This window comes from Equus caballus, chromosome 15 (genome assembly GCF_041296265.1).
Source record: "Equus caballus isolate H_3958 breed thoroughbred chromosome 15, TB-T2T, whole genome shotgun sequence".
Taxonomy (NCBI): domain Eukaryota; kingdom Metazoa; phylum Chordata; class Mammalia; order Perissodactyla; family Equidae; genus Equus; species Equus caballus.
The window spans coordinates 29,187,699-29,209,650 of NC_091698.1; the positions used below are offsets into that span (position 1 = coordinate 29,187,699).

Below are 21,952 nucleotides of genomic sequence, written 5' to 3' on the forward strand. Positions count from 1 at the left end.
GTTTGCCATTTCAGGGTCCTAGAGTGAAGAAAACAATCTACTTCAAATAAAAGTGACAAATATTTATGAGCACTGTTGCAAAGCACTGGGTGGATATGTGGTACAAGATATTTATGGCACTGACCTCAAAGAGCTTACAAGCTAGCATATCAGACTAGAAACATGAAGTTGTATTACTACAAAAAAAATTGTCACAGAAGTGTCACCTGGTGTACAGAATTTCCTGCCAAGTGAACTATAGACAACTGGACACATTGCATTTGAGCTCTAGAGTAAAGTCATTCAACAAAGATGTCCACCAGGCAGATGAAAGTGCGAAGCTGGAATTAAAAGACCAGGTGGGGCAGTAAGATCTCAGAGGGAGTCTGCTTGGATGTGATAGTTAAGCCTAGAGAACGGCTGGGTAGCCAAAGGAAAGGTCAGAGCAGAGGACCAAGGACTGAAGTTTGAGGAACTTGGAAAAGGCATGAATAGTCAAAGTTCGGAAACTCAGGAAAGTTCTGGATTATTAGGGAGGTGAGGGAAGGAGAGTTTCAAGGGAGAAACTGGTATTATCAAATACTCTGGAGGTGAAAGGTAAGGATTCAGAACTAGCTATTAGGTATCAATGGCTCTGGAGGGTGCAAAGGGCAGACTGAAGCAGCTTAACGGGCAAAACATTTAGGAAGAAAGTGACGGTGGACGACTTTTTCTAATTAACAAATGATGGGGTCAACTAAAGGGATTTTTTTTAAGTCAAGATCTGTGCATGTTTGCAGAGGGAAAGCAAAAACGCTAGAAAGAGATGGTATACTATAGAACAAAGGAGGTCCTAGGGGGAGATGCAGAATTCAGCGGAGGCCAGAGAGGAGTCAGCCTTGGAAGGGTCCGGTGCATTGTCTCTTCTGAGAAAGGAAAGCTAATGAGACAGAGCCTGAAAACCAGAGGTTTTCAACCTCAGCTGAGCATCACCATCACCCGGAAAGCTTTAAAAATCCTAATGCCCAGGAACACCCCCAAACTACATAAATCAAAACCTGAGGGAAATGACACGCAGGGGTTCGTATTTTTAAAGCTCCCTAGATGATTATAATGTGTGACCCTGTTGAAAGCCACTGCTCTTGACAGAACTAGTTAGAGGAAGTGGAGAGATGAGGGAGCGCCCACTGAACAGCCTTAATCTCCTCATATGGTTGAGAGCGATCTTCTAACAATGAAAAGTTGTAAATGGTGAGTTCCAGGAATGTGGAGAAACTGCGGAGAAACAAGAATGGTGCAGTCACAATTAGAATGCATTTGTGGTAGCCAAGGGAGAAAGGCAAAGGGTCTCTCCGCTAAGTTTGGTGGCCCAAAGAGAGAGCAAAAGCAGTGGTGAAGGGTAAGTGTATAACAGGGATGGAATCTAAGCCAACCAGGGAGCCAGAAATGAATGACGAGGTGAACTGGCAGGGTGGGACAACCAGTGGTCTCAAGAGTGGGCAGTTCTGAGTGCAGAGAGGCAGATGTGGAAGATACGAGCTGTCTTCAGAGGAAGGTTTACCAGCTGAAACTCAAAGGCCACGTATGACGTGATGATGAGGTCCAAGCCTGTGACAAGGTCCAGGGTATGGCTGAAGCAATGTGGAATGGAGCAGGAAGTCTGAGGAACCCAATGTGGAGCAGAAAGGGAGGCAGGGGAGGGAAGTAAAAATGGGCCAGTATAGGCAGCTGCTGTGATTAAAACAGTGACAAATGGCAGAAGGGAGGCGTGTGAGACACGTATTTCAAGTCAACAGTGTCATTCCCAGGCTACATGACTGGCATCATCATCCGTCTCCCAGTGTCCTCATTGCCAATTCTGGCTAACATGGAAAAAGTAACATCTCCACGTGAGGCAGTATTTTCAGGGGAAACAACAAACACATTTAAGCAGGGTGAGGGGAGACGGCTAGAAACAGCAACAGAGGCAATGTCAAGGGGAATTGCCTGCCACAGGGCAGGGAGCACACAAGCAGTGTAAAGAGGTAGTAGGCAAAAAAGGGGCAAGATTAAGAATGGCACGGGGTGGCTGAAAACCACCTAAGAACCTAGATGGGACTCCAGGGGCAGAGGGGCAGAGATGACACAACACTGAGGTGAGACAGGAGATGAAGGTGAGTGTGTCAGGGTGCACACATAAGGGAAAGGAATCAGCACTGGCATGACCAGGTCCACCAGGAACATGGCACATAAATAGGCCCAAACACGCAGACCTTAACCGGACACATACCAACAGTGGGGCGGCAACATGTGCCCTAAGAAACCCACTTTGTCTCCAACAGCCTCAACTCTTTGAACCTCAATGAGGAAGGTGACTAGGACACTTCAGCAAACCGCAGCGCAGATGGGATGGAGGCCTAAGAACCAATATTTCAGTCCTGGAGTACTGCACTCACAGATGAAAATAAAGTTGGAAGTAATAAAGCATTTGGGCCTCAGTAAAATGGAAAAAAAAAAAAATCCCAGCTTTCTGTGGAACAACTTTTCTGAATTTTCTTACATTAATATGGAGCTGCTGTTAAATTTCCTGAGACACAAAATTAATCTTTATAGGGATGAGCAGGGTAGTGTTTTAGAAAACATCTTTTACAAATCAAAAGTAACCAGGGACTTGGTCACTCACTCTTGATTTTTAAATATAGTTGGGATTTATCACTAAACTCTATTCAAGAGGGTTTCTCCTTCGCATGTGTATTCCATAACGACATAAATGAAATTTTTGCCAATAAAAATGTATACTCTGTACTTGGAGTATGTTGTGACTCTTGGAAGTGCAAAGATCTTACATATATGTTATTACCTCAGTTATTTTTACACAGCCTCTTACTTCTCTGAATAGGTCCAGTAACACAGCTGACTAAAAGGACTCATAATGGTCCCTAGGCCAACTCTGCTTTGCCATTGTACCAAAGAACTAGCAGAGATTCCTTAAGAAATAAGACATCTGCTCAAAAACACTAACATATCGGCTCTGAGAATCCAGATCTCTTGATGTAATAAACTGCATGGCAGGCAAGATACTGTTTTTCCTTTTAATAAAAGGTTCAAAGATGTTTAAAATATTTTTATTTTAAAAATAAAATTGATTCATAAAGTGCAAGGAAAAATAATTCTGTCCAGTGTTCTTTATGCATCTTCGACAAGCTGTTGGAAAAAAACAAAGAGGGGAAAAAAAATTAGAAGTACGTAGTGGTTAATTTCAAATTATCCTATGAACTGTAAAATCCGGTGTTACAGGTAAGAAAATAGACCCTGAAAATTCGCACAGCTCTGATGATAAAGCCAGGACTAGATGCACGGGGTCCTGACTTCCAGGCCCTGCTCTTTCCACTTTACCAGGCTGCCGGTAACCTAAGAATTCAGGTTGGAGATTACAAAACGTGAATGCAAAGACGTAGCATGCTGCTACCAAAGATACTACTGAAAAGAATGATAAGGGGAAAAAAGGGTGGCAGAACACCTTCACGGTTCGTTCTTTCTAGTATTTTCCATTTTGAAGTTTACTGTCAAGGTGCAGCGACACTACACGTGGTAAGACATTCCCATTAAACAAGCAGTGAACTGACCTACGACACCAAAGTGCTAATTATTAAGAAAAATAAAACAACTTCCTTCTTCTGGGGTCTGTGGGCGCAAGTCACCTCCTGCGAGCTATCCAACGTCCCCCCACCCCCACGCCGCAAGATGCCCGCCCGACTCTGAAATCTGCCCGTAGTGCGCCCCTTAAGTACTGCTCACCCACACTGCGGCAGGAGCCCGGCTCGACGGGCGGAGGTGGGAGGCGAGCCTGGCTGGTACCTGCGCCGGACCTAGCCCCCGCGTGGGCGAGGCGAGGCGGCCGCGCGGGGGCCGGCGGCGCGGGGTCTCAGGTCAGGTCCAGCTTCTTCTGCGTCACCGCCAGTTTGTCCTGCAGTCTCCGCTTCCTCCAGTCCAGGTAGCGCCTCCGCAGCCGGTTCGCCTGCCAGCCCACAAGCACTCCGGAGGCGAAGGCCAACAGCACGGACAGCTGCAGCGTCCTCTCTGACACGTCCGCCATCACGCCCGCCCGGCGTGCAGCGCGGCCTACGGCGCGGCGGCGGGGTCAAACGGCGCAGCGCGTTCACGCAGGAGGCCGAGGGGGTGGGGCGTGCCCGGCGCGTCCCGCGGCGCGTCCGCTCGAAACTTGACAGGTGCGTTGGTCTCGCCTGGTCCCGAAGACTCGCCCAGGCTTGGATGTCCCCGCCTTTCCATGCTCTGGGCGTCTACACTACTTTCGGTTTGACGTTAATCAGCTATTGCCTTGCATTATTAGCTGCCCTGGGTGGTGCGTCTTTGTATTTTTTCTCAGCAGCAGAATGCGAGCCCCATGTGTAACTTTAAATTTTCTGGCACCCATTAGAAAAAATTAAACAAATAGGAACAGATGAAATTACTTTTAATAATATTTTTAGCCCACTATACACACGATGTTATCATTTCACCATGTAATCGGTATAAACATTATTAGTAAGATTTTTTTTTTTTAGACTAAGACGTTGAATTTTGGTGTAGGTTTTTTAATTAACAGCGTATCTCCATTTGAACAGTAAATTTTCAGTGGAGATACTTGATCAGTATCTAGATTTCATCAAATTTAGTTGAAAAATTGGATTCATGTAGCCACATTGTTCCAAAGACGCATAAAAATTTGTCCATAACTTAGTTGAGCATCGATTTTTAAATTAAAATTAAACTCGTCAAATTTTTTTTAAAAATTCAAAATTCACTTCCTCAGTCACACTTGTCACATATGGGGTTCGTGGGTACCATTTTGGACAGCACAGATTTAGGGGGCCATACTATGCCAGGACTAACACTGAGTGGCCTCTAGGAGCAGGATGCCTCCAGCCAACAGCCAACAAAAAGCTACAACCCTCGTTCTACAACAACAAGGAAGTTGACTGCCCACACCCTGAATAAGCTTGGAAGCTGAATACTCCCCAGTCCAGCCGCCAGATGAGAACACAGCCTGGCTGATGCCTTGATTGTAGTCTTGTGAGAACCTAGCAGAGGACCCATGTGCCTGAACTGCTAAGCCCTGGAAAGCTGATATGATAAATGTGTGTTATTTTTAGTTGCTAAATTTATGGTAATTTGTTACACAGCAATAGAAAACTAATACAGCCATGAAAGGGAGACCAGCATGTGGAGCCTGAACTCTCTTAGATTGGGGACCTGACCTTGCCTCTCTACAGACATCAGCAAATGGACTTTCTTTTCTTTCTTTTTTTTTTTTTATATATCATTTAATTATTTATAAGGTAGGGCTTTTAGTTTCAAGGGCGTCACCCAACCCAAAGTGGCCTAAGCGAAAGGAACCCATGGGCTCACACACCTGAAAATCCGGGGACAGGGTGACTTCAGGTATCACTTATTATGGAAACTCAGATCTTGCTGGCAGGACTCTGTTCTCTCTCCGTATCTCAGTACTGCTTCCTCTGAGTTAGCAAATGGACTTTCAGACTTGAGGCAAAACATATCTTGGTAGGAAGCTGATAAAGACAGTTTGGGGTCTGATGTGAATCCATATCTGCCATGCTTAATGTTCATTTATTCAGCAAATACGTATTGAATGCTGCAGTAGGCATTGGGAATGTCGAGGTGAATACAGCACCACATCTGCCCTCAGCCAGGTAGTGCAGAATGAATGAAATGGAAAAAACAGAATTATGACCCATTCTGATGAATTGGGATATGTGGTTAAGAGCATAGCTTAGACTTAAAAAAAAGGAAAAACCCTCAGAAACATTCTCTCTTTCTCTTATACTCCATCCACTCTATCAACCAATACTGTTGGTTCTCTTTTCAAAATATGGCCAGAATTAAACCACTTCTCATGACTTTTCACTTTACTGCTGCCATTATGCCTAAGCTGCGTTTATCTCTTACCTGAGCTACTGCAATAGCCGCTATCAGGTTTCCATGCTTCTCTATGTGTCCACCGCATGCTGTTCTCGGTATGGCAACCAGCGTGGGCCTTTGAAATCAGGAATCGGATGATGTCACTCCTCTGCTCAGACTCTGCTCAGCCCCTACCGTGGTCCACAAGGCTCTGCGTGATTAGTTCCCCTCCCCTTACCTCTCACCGGCCTGCTCACTGTTTCTTGACTCACAGGCACGATGCTACCTAAGGACATTTGCATGTGTGGTCCCCCTGCCTTGCATACTCTTCTTCCACATAGCTGCATGCCTAACTCCTCACCCCCTTGAGGTTTTTGTCAACTGTCACCTTCTCTACAAGGCCTATCTGACTATTTAAAACTCGCAAACCCAACCAACCCCCACTGTGGCACTCCTAATCTCCATTTTCCTAGTCTATTCTCTTCCCACATAGTACTTACTGCCTTCCACATACTGTAGGATTTACTTATTACACTTATTGTTTTTCTATCCCCTTGCTATCACATAAGCTATTCGAGGGCAGGGATTTTTATCACAATTGTATACTAGTAAATCCCAAGTTCCTACACAAGGGCTGGCACATAATGGACACTCAAGAAATATTTGGTGCTGATGACAGCAGGGAGTGGTCAGGATGGCTTCTGGGTGGGTGGCTGAATCTTGAAAGATAAGTAGGAAAATCAGAAGAAGAGATGAAATTTCTCTGGATCTCAGTTTTTTCATTTGTAAAATAAGGAGTTTGGTATGATTCAATCACTCAGACATTTTTAAAAGCCAGTTTTGGCAGCCTGAGGTTGTGTACCTGGGCCACCAGAATTATTGCAGATTTCAACCTCACTTGGAATTCTTGCCTCCAATTACACATATGTTAGATTGTTTGATGCTTGCCTTATCCCTAAGTGGACTTTGGGCTGCAAATAAGTCAGATCATGTACACTGGAGCCTTGAACATGGGAAAACCTTGGGCACATAGAGCTGGCAGAGACCATAGAAATGCCCTATTTTAGCAGGAGGAAACTGGCCAGAGGGGAGCACAGAGCTGCTAGGGAGGAGGCAGGGGTGTAAGATTTAAAATCCTTCTTAAAAAGCCTGTGCATGCCGGGCTGAGACTTTGTACATTTCTCCTGGGGGCATTGTTTCAATGGCACATTTTAGTAGACTTGGTAATGATCAACCAGCTTTGAGGTGATGATTAAATTTGGATTAACAGGCTGAATAGTCAAATCTAATGAGTTAATTGATTACATGAGTGTCTTTTGAATGATATATTAGCTGCCACTGTTGAGTTGGTTGTTTGAAGTGCCTGCCAAGGGAAAAGATTTTACCGTTTACAGTATTAGACCCTTATTAGTTATAAGTTCATTTAAAGCATTAAATGGAATTGGTTTCCTCTGCAACTCCAGGACCCTAAGCAACAAAGCAGTCATTTTATACTCTGAAGCCCCCATAAAAGGTGAAGCTTTGCCATGACTGGAATGGAGCATTCATCTCAATAGGTCCTTGAGCTCTGGCTCAGAAGACCTCTTGCTGGGCCACATGTCGGGTTTATAGGAGACCATCCTACTGTGCATGTATCCAGAATTATAGAATAGAGGCGACTTGAAGCAGCGCTTTATGGTTTCTGTCAAAGAGAAGAATCAAGGCTCCGCTTTTCCCACGGTATCCCTTGCATTCTTGCCTATGCACTGGGAGGAAATGATTCACACTTGGAACTCACACACCCAGGCACATCTACTTGGTAGATTTTATTCAGAGTGAAATAGGCAGCCTTTTTTTGGGGGGTGGGGCAGGGGAGTTGCATGATCCTTTTTGCATATTGGTAAAATTAATCTGATTTCTGTTGGAGAATGGATTGGAAGATGCCAAGGATGGAAGTAGGGAGACGGGTTAGGAAACTATTCCAGTAGTTGAGACAAGAGGCAAGGGTGGCATTGTCTATGGTAGTGGACGTCGGGCAGATTGGAGGTTGACAGGTTTTTTCTTTCAGCACTTTAAAGGCATTGTGTTCTCTTCTGACTTGCGTAGTTTCAGAAAAGAAATCTGCTGTAATCCCTATCTTTGTTTTATCTGTAGATAATGTGTCCTTTTTCCTCTGGCTGCTTTTAAGACTTTCTCTTTATCAGGAGATTTCAGCAATTTCCTTATGTTATGTTTTGTATGGTTTTTCAAAGTTTGTTCTGTTTGGGATGTGTTGAGTCTCTTGAATCTGTGAGCTTAATAGTTTTCACCAAATTTGGGAAACTTTTGATGATCTTTCTTCAAATATTTTTATGCCTGGGGCTTCTTTTCTGTGACTTTAATTACATGCATGTTAGACTGTTTATTATTAGCCCATAGGTCACTGAGGCGTTTTTTTCTCTCTCTGTTCAGCAACCTCATTTTGAGTACTTTGCCCTGCAAATTCTAGCCACTTCTTTATCCCAGAACTCCAATTTCCATCTCCTCAATTCGGTTTTGCCCTCACACTGTGGACTAGAAACTCTGTCCAGAAAGTAATAGGGCAATAACAGGGCTGACCTCATTTGTTTCCCTTCTTTCAGGGAATCACAATTCTGTTCTCTCTGATATACCATATCTGAAATTAGTTGTTTGATGTATTTTAACTTTTTAATAGTTTATGGTGGGAGAGCAGTTCCTATACCTGTTACTCTTTCATGGGTGGAGTGGACACGGTTACATATTTTGAGTATTTTGGTATGTTTATTTGATTGATGTCTGGCTTTGCCCACTAGACTGTGAGTTCCATGAGAGTGGAGGCCATTTTTTGTTTCTGTTCACCATTGTATCCTTGTAGTATGTGCCCAGTAAATACTTGTTGGATGAAATAATTATTTTTGGATAAAAAATAAACATTTACTTGTAATGAGAAATCACAAAAGTCATAGCTTCAAAAAAATTGACAAACATCATCAACAACACAAAATCCAGACAAATAATATAATATTATAATTATGTTGAAGGCAGAGGCCACTTCTTAAAATCTAAAACGAAGAAGCTGGATTTCTTGCTTTGTAAGTGGGTCAGAGCGGTACTTTTAAAGCACAGTGTCTCTCAGCTGTGCAGAGTGTTGTTCCTGTGGAGGGTCTTGGAACACAGAGTTCAGGGATTGGTGGCTTTTCAAAAGTGAGAATGTTTAGGGATCTTTTTAAACTTTTAACTGTGAAAGCAGGTGACATCGTTGGTGACTGGCTGACTTTCAGGAGCTTGTTCATCGAAAGGAGGCCATTGCTAGTCAGCTGGTTTTCAGGAGTGTGATTACTGATGCGAGGTTGTCACGGCTTGATTAGGATGCGTTTAAAACTGGTTATAGTAGTTATTTGTTGTTGTTGTCAGATAACAATGATTTTTTTCTGGAAGGACAGAAAATCTTTCTCTCAGTCCCCCTTTTTAATCCTCCATCAGACAGACTTGCAGAAAATACTCTAGGAATGATCCAGAGTTCTATTGCTGTTCCTGATTCTTCTTGAAGGTGAGGTTTCATTTCCAGAGGTCTGGTTTTCAGTTGAATATCAGTCAACATGTTTTGTCTTGGTTTTTCTTTGATCGATGTGCTTTTGTGACTCTGGACAACAGACACTAAACAACTATGACACAAACAAGAATAATTAAGAATATTTTAAGATGGCACTAGAAAGTGCTTAGAAACCATGACCCAAGATTTCCCAGGCTTGAGGACAAGTCCCAACAACTTCCTGAGTCTACACTGGGTGGCCAGGTTGCCTTTCCCTTCGTTTGGATATAGATTATTTCACCTCACCTGTGGAACAAAATCCAGGTAAATAGGAAGTATTATCAACAGCGTGAACTCCAGGTTATTCTGCTATCCATAACTAACTACGTTGAGGCCTCAGGGCTGGACTCAATTATTTATGATGTCAGCCAAAGTGAGATTCAAATTTTTGATGATCACCTCAAATTGGCCAAATCTTATAGGCAGAATCACAATCCTCAGGAGTCTTTCATAAGGTATTATTATTTATACCTCTAGGAAAAATAATAAAGTTGCTAGTTTGAGAGTGCTACAACAAATGATAGTAATATGAGAAGGCAAAAGTTACAATATTTCATAATTCATTTACTAACTAGCAGAAAAATGATAGGTGTTCTCAGTAATATGAATTGCATATGGTACCATCAGATTTAAAAGTTCTAGTGTGAGATCTGAAGATACTGCCACTAATTTAGCTGAGGCTGCGTTTGCTCCAAAGCAAATAGGATGCACCGTAACTACAGCGTCACAAGACAGGTTGATAATAGGCAAGGGATCTTTGATATGTGCCGTGTTGAATTAATAGCTTTGGATAGTAACCTAACCTTTCCTTTCATTGCATACAAAAAGAAGGTTTTTGATAATCTGGGAGATCCAGTAGGTGATTGTAGAAGGGATGTCATGAGATCGCAGAAAGCCTTTTCCATTTCTGCCTTCCATGGGAGAGGTTCTAAGATGTTTGATTTAGTCACGTTGCATAGAGTCCTGGCTATTTCAGAGAAGTTTGATACCCGTTGTACATAATACCCAGTTAATCCAAAAAATCTTTCTGTCTTTTAGTGGTTGGTCTTGGGTAATTTTAATTAATTTGTAATCTCTCCTTAGATACTGTCCTTCCTTCAGCTGATATGTCTTGGCCGTGTCAGTGAGTAGATGTTTACAGTCATTCTTAGAATCATGCAGATGAGGGGAACCGAAGACAAGACCATTTACATACAGGATCAGAATGATCACCTATGGGAAGAGGATATCCTTAGAATCTTGATTTAAGACTTGGAAAAGTGTGATGAGGTTTCAATGAATTCCTGGGTCCATGTGTACTATTAATTTTCTCAGGTGAAAGAAAGTCATGTGGACTATCTTTATGAAATGGGACACTAAAGAAAAACATCATAAATATAATACAGTGAAGAGAGGATGGGATTCAGGTTAGGCACTACTGGGAAGCGAGGTGTAACTATTTTGCTAATTGCGCGCAGATCCCAAGCAAATCTATGTTCTTGACCATCAGGTATTTTAACAGTGAAGCAGATGTATTACGTGAACTGGGACCAGGTAGAATTATTTGGTTACTGTAATGCCCACCAGCAGTGGGTTTAGGCCTAACTAAACAATCACATTTGATGACTATACTAGGCCACACTTAGCATTGGGTTTGCTAAGAAGGATAGAGGTCAGGATGCAGTGTTCTGACCTGGCAGTGACAGGTGTCTTCCTTCAGCAGGAGCCTCATGGCAGTGCACAGAGCATTCCAAGTGGAAGCTTAAATGTGAGAGAATGATATCACAAAAGTGGGCACCAAGCTCGTGTCCCAAACAGGAACTGATATCCTGTGTACAGTTCCATAGGCAGAGCTTCTAGGGCCACAAGTCGCCATACTCAGGGAAGCCCAGAGCCATGTTTTCCACCAGACATTTATACTCCATTCATGGTCTGTGCAATCCAGATGCATTTTACCAATCAGGGCTCATTTTTACCATTAGCAGTGTAGACATTCCACTTCTATCAGGCTTCTGGGGAAAAGGGGCTAGAAAATTAACCCAAGGTGAGTTTTTCCTCTAGAGAAGAATTTTTGTTAACCTTTTGCTCACAGGTCCAGTTGGCCTAAGATCTTCCTTTGCTTCAGCTTTAAGAAGATAATAACATTGAACAGAATAAATTCCAGAAATAGACTCACATAAATGTGGTCAATTGATTTTTGACAAAGATGTGAGGGCAGTTCAGTTGGTATAGGATAGTCTTTAACAAATGCTGGAATAATTGGATGTCCTTGAGCATATTGTGAACCTTGACCCTCCACTCACACTGTATATGAAAATTAATTAAAAATGGGTCATACATGGAGAAAAAGGAACCCTCATACACTGCTGGTTGGAATGCAAAATGGTGCAGCCACTATGGAAAACAGTATGGAGATTTCTCAAAAAACTAAAAATAGAAGTACCTTATGACCCAGCCATCCCACTACTGGGTATCTGTCCAAAGAACTTGAAGTCAGCAATTCCAAAAGTCCCATGCACCCCTGTGTTCATTGCAGCATTATTTACAATATCCAAGATGTGGAAGCAACCTAAGTGCCCATCAACTGATGATTGGATAAAGAAGATGTGGTATATATACACAATGGAATACTACTCAGTGATAAAAGGGATAAAATCATCCCATTCACAACAACATGGATGGACCTTGAGGGTATTATAAGTGAAATAAGCCAGATAGAGAAAGACAATCTCTGTATGACTCCACTCATATGTGGAAGTTAAAAATGTAGACAAAGAGAACAGATTAGTGGCTACCAGGGGAGAGAGGGTGTGGGGGTGGGCACAAAGGGTGAAGGGGTGCACCTACAACACAAGTGACAAACATTAATGTACAACTGAAATTTCACAAGGTTGTAAACCATCATAATCTCAATAAAAAGTTAAAAAATAGTCATAGATCTAAATGTAAAGCATAAAGCTATAAACTTTTAGAAGAAAACATAAGAAAAAATCTTCATGAACTTGGGTTAGGCAAGGAATTCTTATTATGATAAAAAGTACAGTCGATAAATTGAACTTTATCAAAATTATACACCTTTGTTCTGCAAAAGACACTGTTAAGAAAATAAAAAGTCAAAGACCAGGAAAAATATTTTCAGATCACCCGTACGACAAAAATTGTATGCAGAATACATAGAAACCTCTTAAAAATTCAACACTAGAAAACAAATAGCCTGATAAAAATGGGGAAAGATTGTCACACTTGATATACGGAGAAGATATACAGAAGCTAGGCACATGAAAAAAAGTTCAATGTCATTAGGCGTTAAGGACAAGCAAATTAAAACCACAATGAGATACCACTACACACCTATTAGAACAGCTAAAACATTTTTCGAATGACAATACCAAGTATGCTGGCAAGGATTCTGAGAGATTGGAACTCTCACACGTTGCTAGTGGGAATCCCAAATGGCACAGTCACTCTGAAAACAGTTTGTCAGGCTCTTATAAAGTTAAACATGCACTGACCAATTGATTCATCAATTCCATTCCTAGATATTTGCCCCAGAGAAATGAAAAGTTATGTTTACTCAAAAATCTGTACAGGAATGTTTATAGCAGCTTTATCCATAATAGCCAAAACTTGGAAAAGGCCCAAATGTCCTTTAATGGGTAAATGGATGATTAAACTATGGTACATCGAGACAATGTAACAACAAGGAATGCTCTCGGATGCATCCAGCAACAAGGATGAATCTCTAAATCATTTTGCTCTGTGGAAGAAATCAGATTCCAAATTATGTGATTCTATTTATAGGACATTCTGGAAAGGCAAAACTGTAGGTCGGAGAACATAGCAGTGCTTGCCGAGGGTTACGGAAGCGGAAGGATCTGATACAAAATGGTAGCACAAAGGAATCTTTTCAGGTGATGGAACCGTTCTGTATCCCAATCGTGGTGATGGTTGCACATATCTATATGTGTGTTAAAACTTACAGAATTGTAAATCTTTTAAAAGTTAATTTTACATGTTCACTTAAAAATAAAAACTAAAAGGTAAACCCAACTGATTTGAAACTATGCCTACATAAATTCTGCACACAAATGTTTATAGCAGCTTTATTCTAACTGCCAAAACCTGGAAGCAGCCAAGGTGTCCTTCAATAGGTGGAAGGAGAAACAAGCGGTGCCATAGCCATACAATGGAATATTATTCACCAATAAAAACACATGGGCTGTCAAGTCACAAAAGACATGGGTTAACCTTAAATGCGTATTGCTGAGTGAAAGAAGCTACTCTGAAAGGCTCCATACTGCATGATTCCAATTACGTAGCGTTATGGAAAGAGAATGAAAAATCAATGGTTACCACAGGTTTGAGAGGAGGGGGAGGATTGAACACATAGAGTGCAGTGGAATTTTTAGGCTGATGAAACTATTCTGTATGATACAGTAGTGGTGGATACATGACATTATGCATTTGTCAAAACCCATAGAATTTTACAGTACCAAGATTGAACGGTAATGTATGAAATTTTTTATTGTGGTAAAGTATACATAACATTAAATTTACCACTTTAATCAGTTTTAGGTGGCGTTGAGTATATTCACAATGTTGTGCAGCCATCACAACTATTTCCAGACCTTTTTCACCATCCCAAACAGAAACTCCATTCCTACTAATAGCTCCCCTGACTCACTTCTCTCCACCCTCTGGTAACCTCTGTTATACTTTCTGTCTCTATGAATTTACCTATTCTAGGTACCTCATATAAGTGGAATCATATGATATTTGTCCTTTGGTGTCTGGCTTATCTCATTTAACATAATGTTTTCAGGGTTTATCCATATTGTAGCATATATCAGGATTGCATTGCTTTTTCTGACTGAATAATATTCCACGGTATATTTTGTTTATTCATTCATCTATTGATAGACACTTGGGTTGTTTCCATCTTTTGGCTATTGTGAATAGTGCTACTATGAACATTAGTATGTAAATATCTGTTTGCTTGCCTGTCTTCATTTCTTTTGGGTTTATACGTATAAGTGGAATTGCTAAATTATATGATAATTCTATGTTTAACTTTTGAGGAAACTCCACTATGTTTTCCATAGAGATTGCCCCATTTTACATTCCCACTAGCAATGTACCAGGGTTCCAATTTCTCCACATACTTACCAAGACTTGTTATTTTCCTTTTTTTTTTTTAAATAATAGCCATCCTAATAGGTGAAAAGTGGTATTTAATTGTGGTTTTGATTTACATTTCCCTAATGATTAGTGATGTTGAGCATCTTTTCATGTGCTAATTGACCAACTGTATCTCTTCTTTGGAGAAATGTCTATTCAAGTTCTTTGTCTACTTTTGTGTTGGATTGTTTGTTTTGTTGTTGTTGAGTTTGGTAGCTCTTTATATATTTTGGATATTAATCCCTTATCAGAGATATGCTTTGAAAATATCCTCTCCCTTTCTGTGCATTGTCTTTTCACTATCTTGATAATGTCTTTTGATGCACAAAAGTTTTACATTTGATCAAGTCCAATTTACCTGTTTTTGTTGTTGCCTTTGCTTTTGGTGTCATATATAAGAAATCATTGCAAATCCAATGTCATGAAGATATTCTCCTATGTTTTCTTCCAAGAATTTTATAGTTTTGGCTCTTATGTTTAGCTCTTTGATCCATTTTGACTTCATTTTTATATATGGTATAAAGTAAGGGTCCAACTTCTTTCCTTTGCATGTGGATATCCAATTGTCCCAGGATCATCTGTTGAAAAGATACTCCCTTCCCCATTGAAGAGTCTTGGCATTCTGGCTGAAAATCAATTGACCACATAGGTAAGCATTTATTTCTAGACTCTATTCTATTCCATTGATCTGTGTGTCTGCCCTCATGCTAGTACCACACTGTTTGATTACTGTAGCTTTGTAGTAAGTTTAGAAATCAGGAAGTGTGAGTCCTTCGACTTCGGTATTTTCTAGTTTTTCTTTTATTGTAGACATCCTCCTGGACAGGAAGTGGTATATCATTATGATTTTGACTTGCATTTTCCTGATGACGAGGGATGTTGAATATCTTTTCATGTATATCTTCTTCGGAGAAATGTCTTTTCCCTACTTTTAAAAAATCGGGTTGTTTTGCGCCCCTGTTGTTGTTATTTAAATTCTGTGTATATATTTAAGCCCCACAAAACCATTATTGTTTTACACAGCCAATATTCATTAAGATTCACCCACATGTTTAACCTTTTCCTTGCTCTTCATACCTCCTTGTATCTCTGTGCTTCCATCTGGAATCATTTTCCTTCTGTCTAAAAACTCCATTTAGTATTTTATTTGGTGCAAATCTACTGCAAAAGAAATCTCTCAACTGTAATTTGCCTAAAATATCTTTATTTCACTTTTACTTTGGAAGGATAATTTTCAGGGCATAGAATTGTAGGGTGGCAGTTATTTTCTTTCAGTGGTTTGAAGATATCATTACCTTTTCTTCAAGCTTCCATTGCTTCTCTTGAGAAATCAGCCATCAGTTCTACTTTCGCATCTTTCATGGTAACATGACTTTTTCTTTTTCTTCTGACTACTTTTAGGATTTTCTCTTTTCCTTTAATTTTTAGTAATTTTATATGCTATACCTAGGTGAGTTTTTATTTGTATTGATCCATCTTGGGTTCATAGCGCTTCTTGAATCTGTGACTTGACATGTTTTTATCAGTTTTGGAAAATTTTTGGCTGTTGTATTTTTAAATATTACTTTTGCCTGTTATTTTTCTTCTCTGCTCTTGAGATCCCAATATGTTAAACATTTTTACTGTGCTGTATATGTACCTTATGCTCATTTCAGACTTTTTGTCTCTTCATGCTTCAGTGTGGATATTTTATTCCAATCTGTCTTCTTTCACTGATTCCTCTTCAACTGTGTCTACTCTGTTGTGGAACCCTCTTGTCGACTCTTAAATTCAGTTATTTTATTTTAAAATTCTAGAATTTCCATGTGATTCCTTTTTATGATTTCTGGTTCTCACTCAGGATACTCCATCTTGTCATTTAATTTATTGTACGTATTACTCATAATTATCTCAAAGTTTCTACTTAATAACTCCAAGTGTCTGTATTTTCTGTGGGTCCATTTTTATTATGTATTTCTATTTTTGTTTTCCATCAACTTTTGTCTTTCTGTGTGCCTAGTTACTTTACATGAACTGCTTGGCGATAAAAAATTCTTGATAATTTGAATTGGGTGATAATACCTTAATTCAGAGAGGATTTATATTGCTTCTGGTGCAAAACTTATTATTCTATTTTCCCTCCCTATTAGTTTATTAACTAAACATTCTTTTACTTTTGATATTGTCCTTAGAGATTGCAGCATTCATCTTTGACTTATTAAAGACTAACGTAAATTAGGGATTGAATGAAATAGGGATTGATCGACATAGAAGGTAGGCTTCAGTTCTTGTGAAGGTGGATCTATTTCTGCGTCATCCTTACTTATAGGGTCTCACCCGTTAGAGTTCCTCCTGAAAGCCTGGAGGTGATTAATGGGGCTCTTTACCTTTGGCAGGTCCTGAACTCAAGTTTTTGTTCCCCCAGCCCCGAAAAACTGCCAGATCTCTGTTCAGCTTCCTAGCATCTCACCTGCTGCTCCTTGCTCAGTCTCTCAGTCTCCACTTGCCACTTGGCAAATGCCTTGAAGGGAGAAGCCGTGCCAAGTTTGAGCTCACTCTGGGTTCTTTCTCTCCAGGATGTTGGCCCCCTGCAGCTCCTTGCTGCCTCAGATCTTTTAAAAAATATGTTGTCAGAATTTTCCAGTTATTCTCAGCAAGAAGTTTGGCTGAAACAAGCCATTGCCAGAAGCAAAGTGACATATTAAAATTGGACATATTAAAATCTAATTGTTACACCACTCTTTCAGAGGGATTCATTAGAATTCAAATACCACCCTCCATCCCACCATCCATTTAAAAAATACATAAACAAACCCTTCTTTAATAGTATATTTCCAGAATTTTATTCTATTTCAATATGTATTTTTATGCTTATAAGTAATTTGTTCATATGTATCCTATGTGTAATGGGAAAAAAATATATATGTATACACATACATGTTCACATGTTTAAAATTTTTTCTGGATATGGTATATACATATATACATGTATATATATACACACACACACACACACACACACACACACACACAATGGAATACTACTCAGCCATAAAAAAGGATAAAATTGTCCCATTCACAACAACAAGGATGGAGCTTGAGGGTATTATGTTAAGTGAAATAAGCCAGAAAGAGAAAGACAATCTCTGTATGACTCCACTCATATGTGGAAGTTGAACATGTAGACAAAGAGAACAGATTAGTGACTACCAAGGGAAAGGGGTGGTGGGGGGTGGGCACAAAGGGTGAAGGGGTGCACCTACAACATGACTGACAAATAATAATGTACAACTTAAATTTCACAAAGTTGTAAACTATCATAATCTCAATAAAAAGTTAAAAAAAAAATTTCTGGCTCAGAGTCTTAAAGTGACTTCTGGATTAAGTTATTATTGCAAATATTAGTAGAATACAATTAATCTAAACATAAATATTGCAATTTTGATAAATATTAGACATAAAAAACTGTTATTGGAAGTACACAACTCATTGATATGGACCAGGCTGGTTTTTTCCTTTTAGTTCATATATCTATGAATGAATATTGCTTATTGCTAGCAGTTCAGCAATAACTTTATCCTTCTTATAAAATAAAGTAGTCACAGAAGCTATTTTGCATAGAATCATGGGATTCTAGGGGAGAATTCGCAAATTCAATTAGGCAGAATTCTTTGGAGTTTCTTTATTTTCTCAACTGAAACTACGTAGTGACTATTTCTCTACTGAACAGAGTAGAGTGGAAATTTCCAGCCTCTGTGCCAGTTGGTCTGGGTTCACAATCTCAGTGCCACCACTTTCAAGCTGTGTGACGTGGGGTGGGTTGATTCTCCTCTCTGAGCCTCTGCCTCCTTAGCTCTAAAGTGAGGATGGTCATCAGTACCTGTTATGGGCTGAATTGTGTCCCCCTTCCCCAGATTCATACGTTGAAGCGCTAACCCCCCAGTACCTCAGAAAGTGACCCTATGTGGAGTTAGGATCTTTACAAAGGTAATGAAGTTAAGATGAGTTCATTAGGGTGGGCTCTAATCCAATATGACTAGTGTCCCTATAAGAAGTGGAAATTTGGACCGAGACTTGCATAGAGGGAAGACTATGTGACGTTACAGTGAGAAGACAGCCCTCTACAAGCCAAGGAGCGAGGCCTCAGAAGTAACCAGCCCTGCCGACACCTTCATCTTGGACTTCGAGCCTCCAGGACTGTGAGAAAGCACATGTCTCTTGTTCAAGTCATCCTGTCTGGTTACTTTGTCATGGCCGCCCTAACAAACTGACACAGTGCCCCCGAAGGGTTGTTAGGGGGTGTGTATGCTGGTAACTGGCGTCTAAAGGCTGTGCTTTCTAAATCAGATTCATTCTCACCCTGCAGAGGTGTGATCCCCCCGCCAGCAGTGATGCTGCCAGGAACAGGCATTCTCAGGCGCAATTACCAGCCTTTATTTTTTCCATTACAGGAAATACTTTTTCATTAAATAGACAAAATTGCTGTTTAAATTCCACCCCAACCTCCCAGTTGATTTTACCATACACAAACACATAGAAGTAATATAGAAATATAGTTAACAATAAAACCTTAGAGAAAAGTGTAAAATAAAGGGAGAAAGTCTGCCTCCCTCCATGCATCTCCCCCCTGCTGTGTGCTCAAAGGAAAGCACTGATTACAGTTTACCCCCATTTAATACCCTGCAGATCTTTTTATCGGCCATACAGATCTGCCTCAGTCTGTCTCCCAGGCTGTATAACACAGCTCATATAATTCTGAGTGCAAAGGTCAGATGGGTCCAGAGACGGACGTTGCTGGAGAGACCTGGCTGCTTTCTCCTGTCTGCTCTGCTGTCCCCAGCATCATCTTCCCCTGAGGCTGGAGGCTGGCTGCAAGAGGGTTACCAGTAGCCGTTAGAAATACGTCTTTTTAAAATTTACATTCATAGGAGAAGGGGAGGGAAGAGAGAGAAAGACACCTCCACCTCTCCCCCTAAGCCCATAGCTTTTTTTTAGTCAGGCTGAGCTAATTTAAGTCCCATACTTCCCTTGGACGGGTAACTGTTGCCAGGAAAATGCCTTGTATAGATCCGCCTAAACCAAGCGGGACTGTCCTCTTGCGACAGGCAGAGTCGAGGCCTGGCCTGAGTCTGGGATCCTGGGAGGGAGGGGTGTGGATAGTAAGTCAGGGGTCAGCAGTGTCTGCAGTGTAGGATGTAATCTCATTTGCACAGAACCGCATACATGCATCTTTAACTGTGTGTAGGTGACGGGAGATGTAGAACTTGGTAAGAGTGGTTATCTTTGATCTGTTGTTTCAACTCTTTACAATTTACATTTTACCAGAGAGAAGCCATTTTAAAAAGACCCCACCATAAGACAACCATTCCATAAGTCACAACTTGGGATAGAAAAAGAATAATTAGCTTTTCTCAAGAGCAGAGAGTTTTACAGTCATCCATACGATAAACAGTTATAAGAAGTAATTATTTCAGACATGAAGGTTTCCTGCCCCCTCCTCTGCCAGGTGCTTGTGGCCTAGGCGGGTAGGACAACATATACAAATAGAAGAACTGATGCACCATGCGGTTGGTTTTCATGAAGAGCGTGGGACCATAGATAGGAAGCAATCTACTGTCTGGGAGAAGTTGAAGAAGGGCTCACAGGGGATGTGATGTTAGAATCGAGTGGGCAAAACCAGAAGAGGTGGGTGGTGGCAAACGCAGGGCCTGGCATGTCCACTAAGGAATTGGGGCCACATGCCATTCTCATTGCAGGCCAGCCTCAAAACTAGAACTCGATTCTAGGATTGAAATGCAGGCCAGTGTCCTGTGTTCATTTTCTCTTACTGTTTGTCACAAATTGCCACAAGCAATTTCTGGGGCTTCAAACAACATCCATTTATTATCTCACAATCTGTTGGTCAGAAGTCCAACAAGGCGTGGCTGGATTCTGTGCTCTGAGTTCACACCACTGAAATAGACGTGTTGACAGAGCTGTTTCTGGAAGCTCTGGGGAAGAATTCCCTTCTAGGCTCATTTAAGTTGTTGGCAGAATCCAGTTCCTTGCAGGTGCCCTCGATCTTCACGGCAGTAGCATCCTGGCCAGGCACATTAGGTCCTTCCTGGCCTTCCAATCTTCCACCTGCCCTCCTGCCTTCCCCTTCTGCTTTTAAGGTTTCTTGTGATTCCATTGGGCCAACCTAGATAATCCAAGATAATCTCACTGTTTTGAGGTCAACTGATCAGTAACCTGAATTATATCCGGCAAAGTCTCTTTTAAGGAGTTAAGTAACAGACTCACAGTCCCAGGGATTAGGATGTGGAATCTTTAGGAGGGCCATAATTCTGCCTCCCACAGTACTGGACTGGACCTAGGCATCCCCTAGCACAGAGTCCTGATGAACCCACAGGGACACCATGCCTCCTGCCAGGTGATCGGGGCCAGTCCCAGCCTCACCAGGCCCCTTCTTCCTCTGGGAGGTGTCAGTGAAGTTGGTTAGTATCAGAGCCCAGGACCACTTGCCTTGCCAGCCAGAGCCCATCTAAGAATTGGCTTGCAGGGGCCCTCCGGGTGGCATAGCAGTTAAATTCGCACACACCGCTCAGCGGCCTGGGGTTCATTGGTCGGGATCCAGGGTGTGGCCCTACGCATGGCTTATCAAGCCAGGCTGTGGCAGGCATCCCACGTACAAAATAGAGGAAGACGGGCATAGATGTTAGCTCAGGAACAATCTTCCTCAGCAAAAAGAGGAGAATTGGCAGTGCATGTTAGCTCAGAGCTAATCTTGCTCGGGGCAAAAAAAGAATTGGCCTGCAAGTGTTTATTATCAGCAGTAGTATTTTAAATTCATGACGGACGTTTGAACAAATCAGGAACAGTCTCATGAAATCTAGATTTCTACTTTCTCTTCAAAACTCAGTAGTTCTGGCAACCCTGAGTTCCTGGCCAGCTGGAACTGGGGGCTGGGGGTGGGGGGGGGAGGGAAGAAGGCTCAAGCCTCACTCCCCAGAGGGATCTGCCCCCAGGGGCCCCACTCTGAGTCCACGCCCAGTGGTCCCAGGAGCTCCAACTAAGACGGGGAGGGAACCAGCGTTTACTGGGCACCCGTCAGTGGCAGCCACTGAATATAACTGATTTAATTCTCAAAAATCCCTGGGAGAAAGGTCTTATTCCCGTTTCACTGACACAGAGAGCGAGGCCCAGTCACACGCCCAGGGCGCACGGTTAGGGCCATTGCCAGGGTGGCCTCTCAGCCACGCCACCGCCAGCCGGAGCTCTTCCCCCGCGGGGCCCCTAGCGCGGCCACCCCCGCCCCCGCCCCCGCCCCCGCCGGATCCGCGTCCCCGCCCCTGGCTCCGGAGCGCGGCCCCGAGGCCGGCCCGGGAAAGGGCCCGAGCCTGGGAGCCC

General features: G+C 41.8%; 1 protein-coding gene across 1 annotated transcript; it reads right to left on the reverse strand.

The window, feature by feature from the left end:
* Positions 1 to 3,046: 3,046 nt before the first annotated feature.
* On the reverse strand, positions 3,047 to 4,056 carry MTLN (mitoregulin). Its single transcript, NM_001433649.1, has 2 exons — positions 3,736 to 4,056; positions 3,047 to 3,141 (listed from the first exon to the last, which is right to left on the reverse strand). The coding sequence occupies exon 1, from the start codon at positions 4,031 to 4,033 to the stop codon at positions 3,863 to 3,865; it is 171 nt and encodes a 56-aa protein (NP_001420578.1). The 5' UTR covers positions 4,034 to 4,056; the 3' UTR covers positions 3,047 to 3,141; positions 3,736 to 3,862.
* Positions 4,057 to 21,952: the final 17,896 nt, after the last annotated feature.

Coding starts and splice junctions, on each gene's coding strand:
- MTLN (NM_001433649.1), bottom strand. CDS start 4,033: ATGGCGGACGTGTCAGAGAGGACGCTGCAGCTGTCCGTGCTGTTGGCC.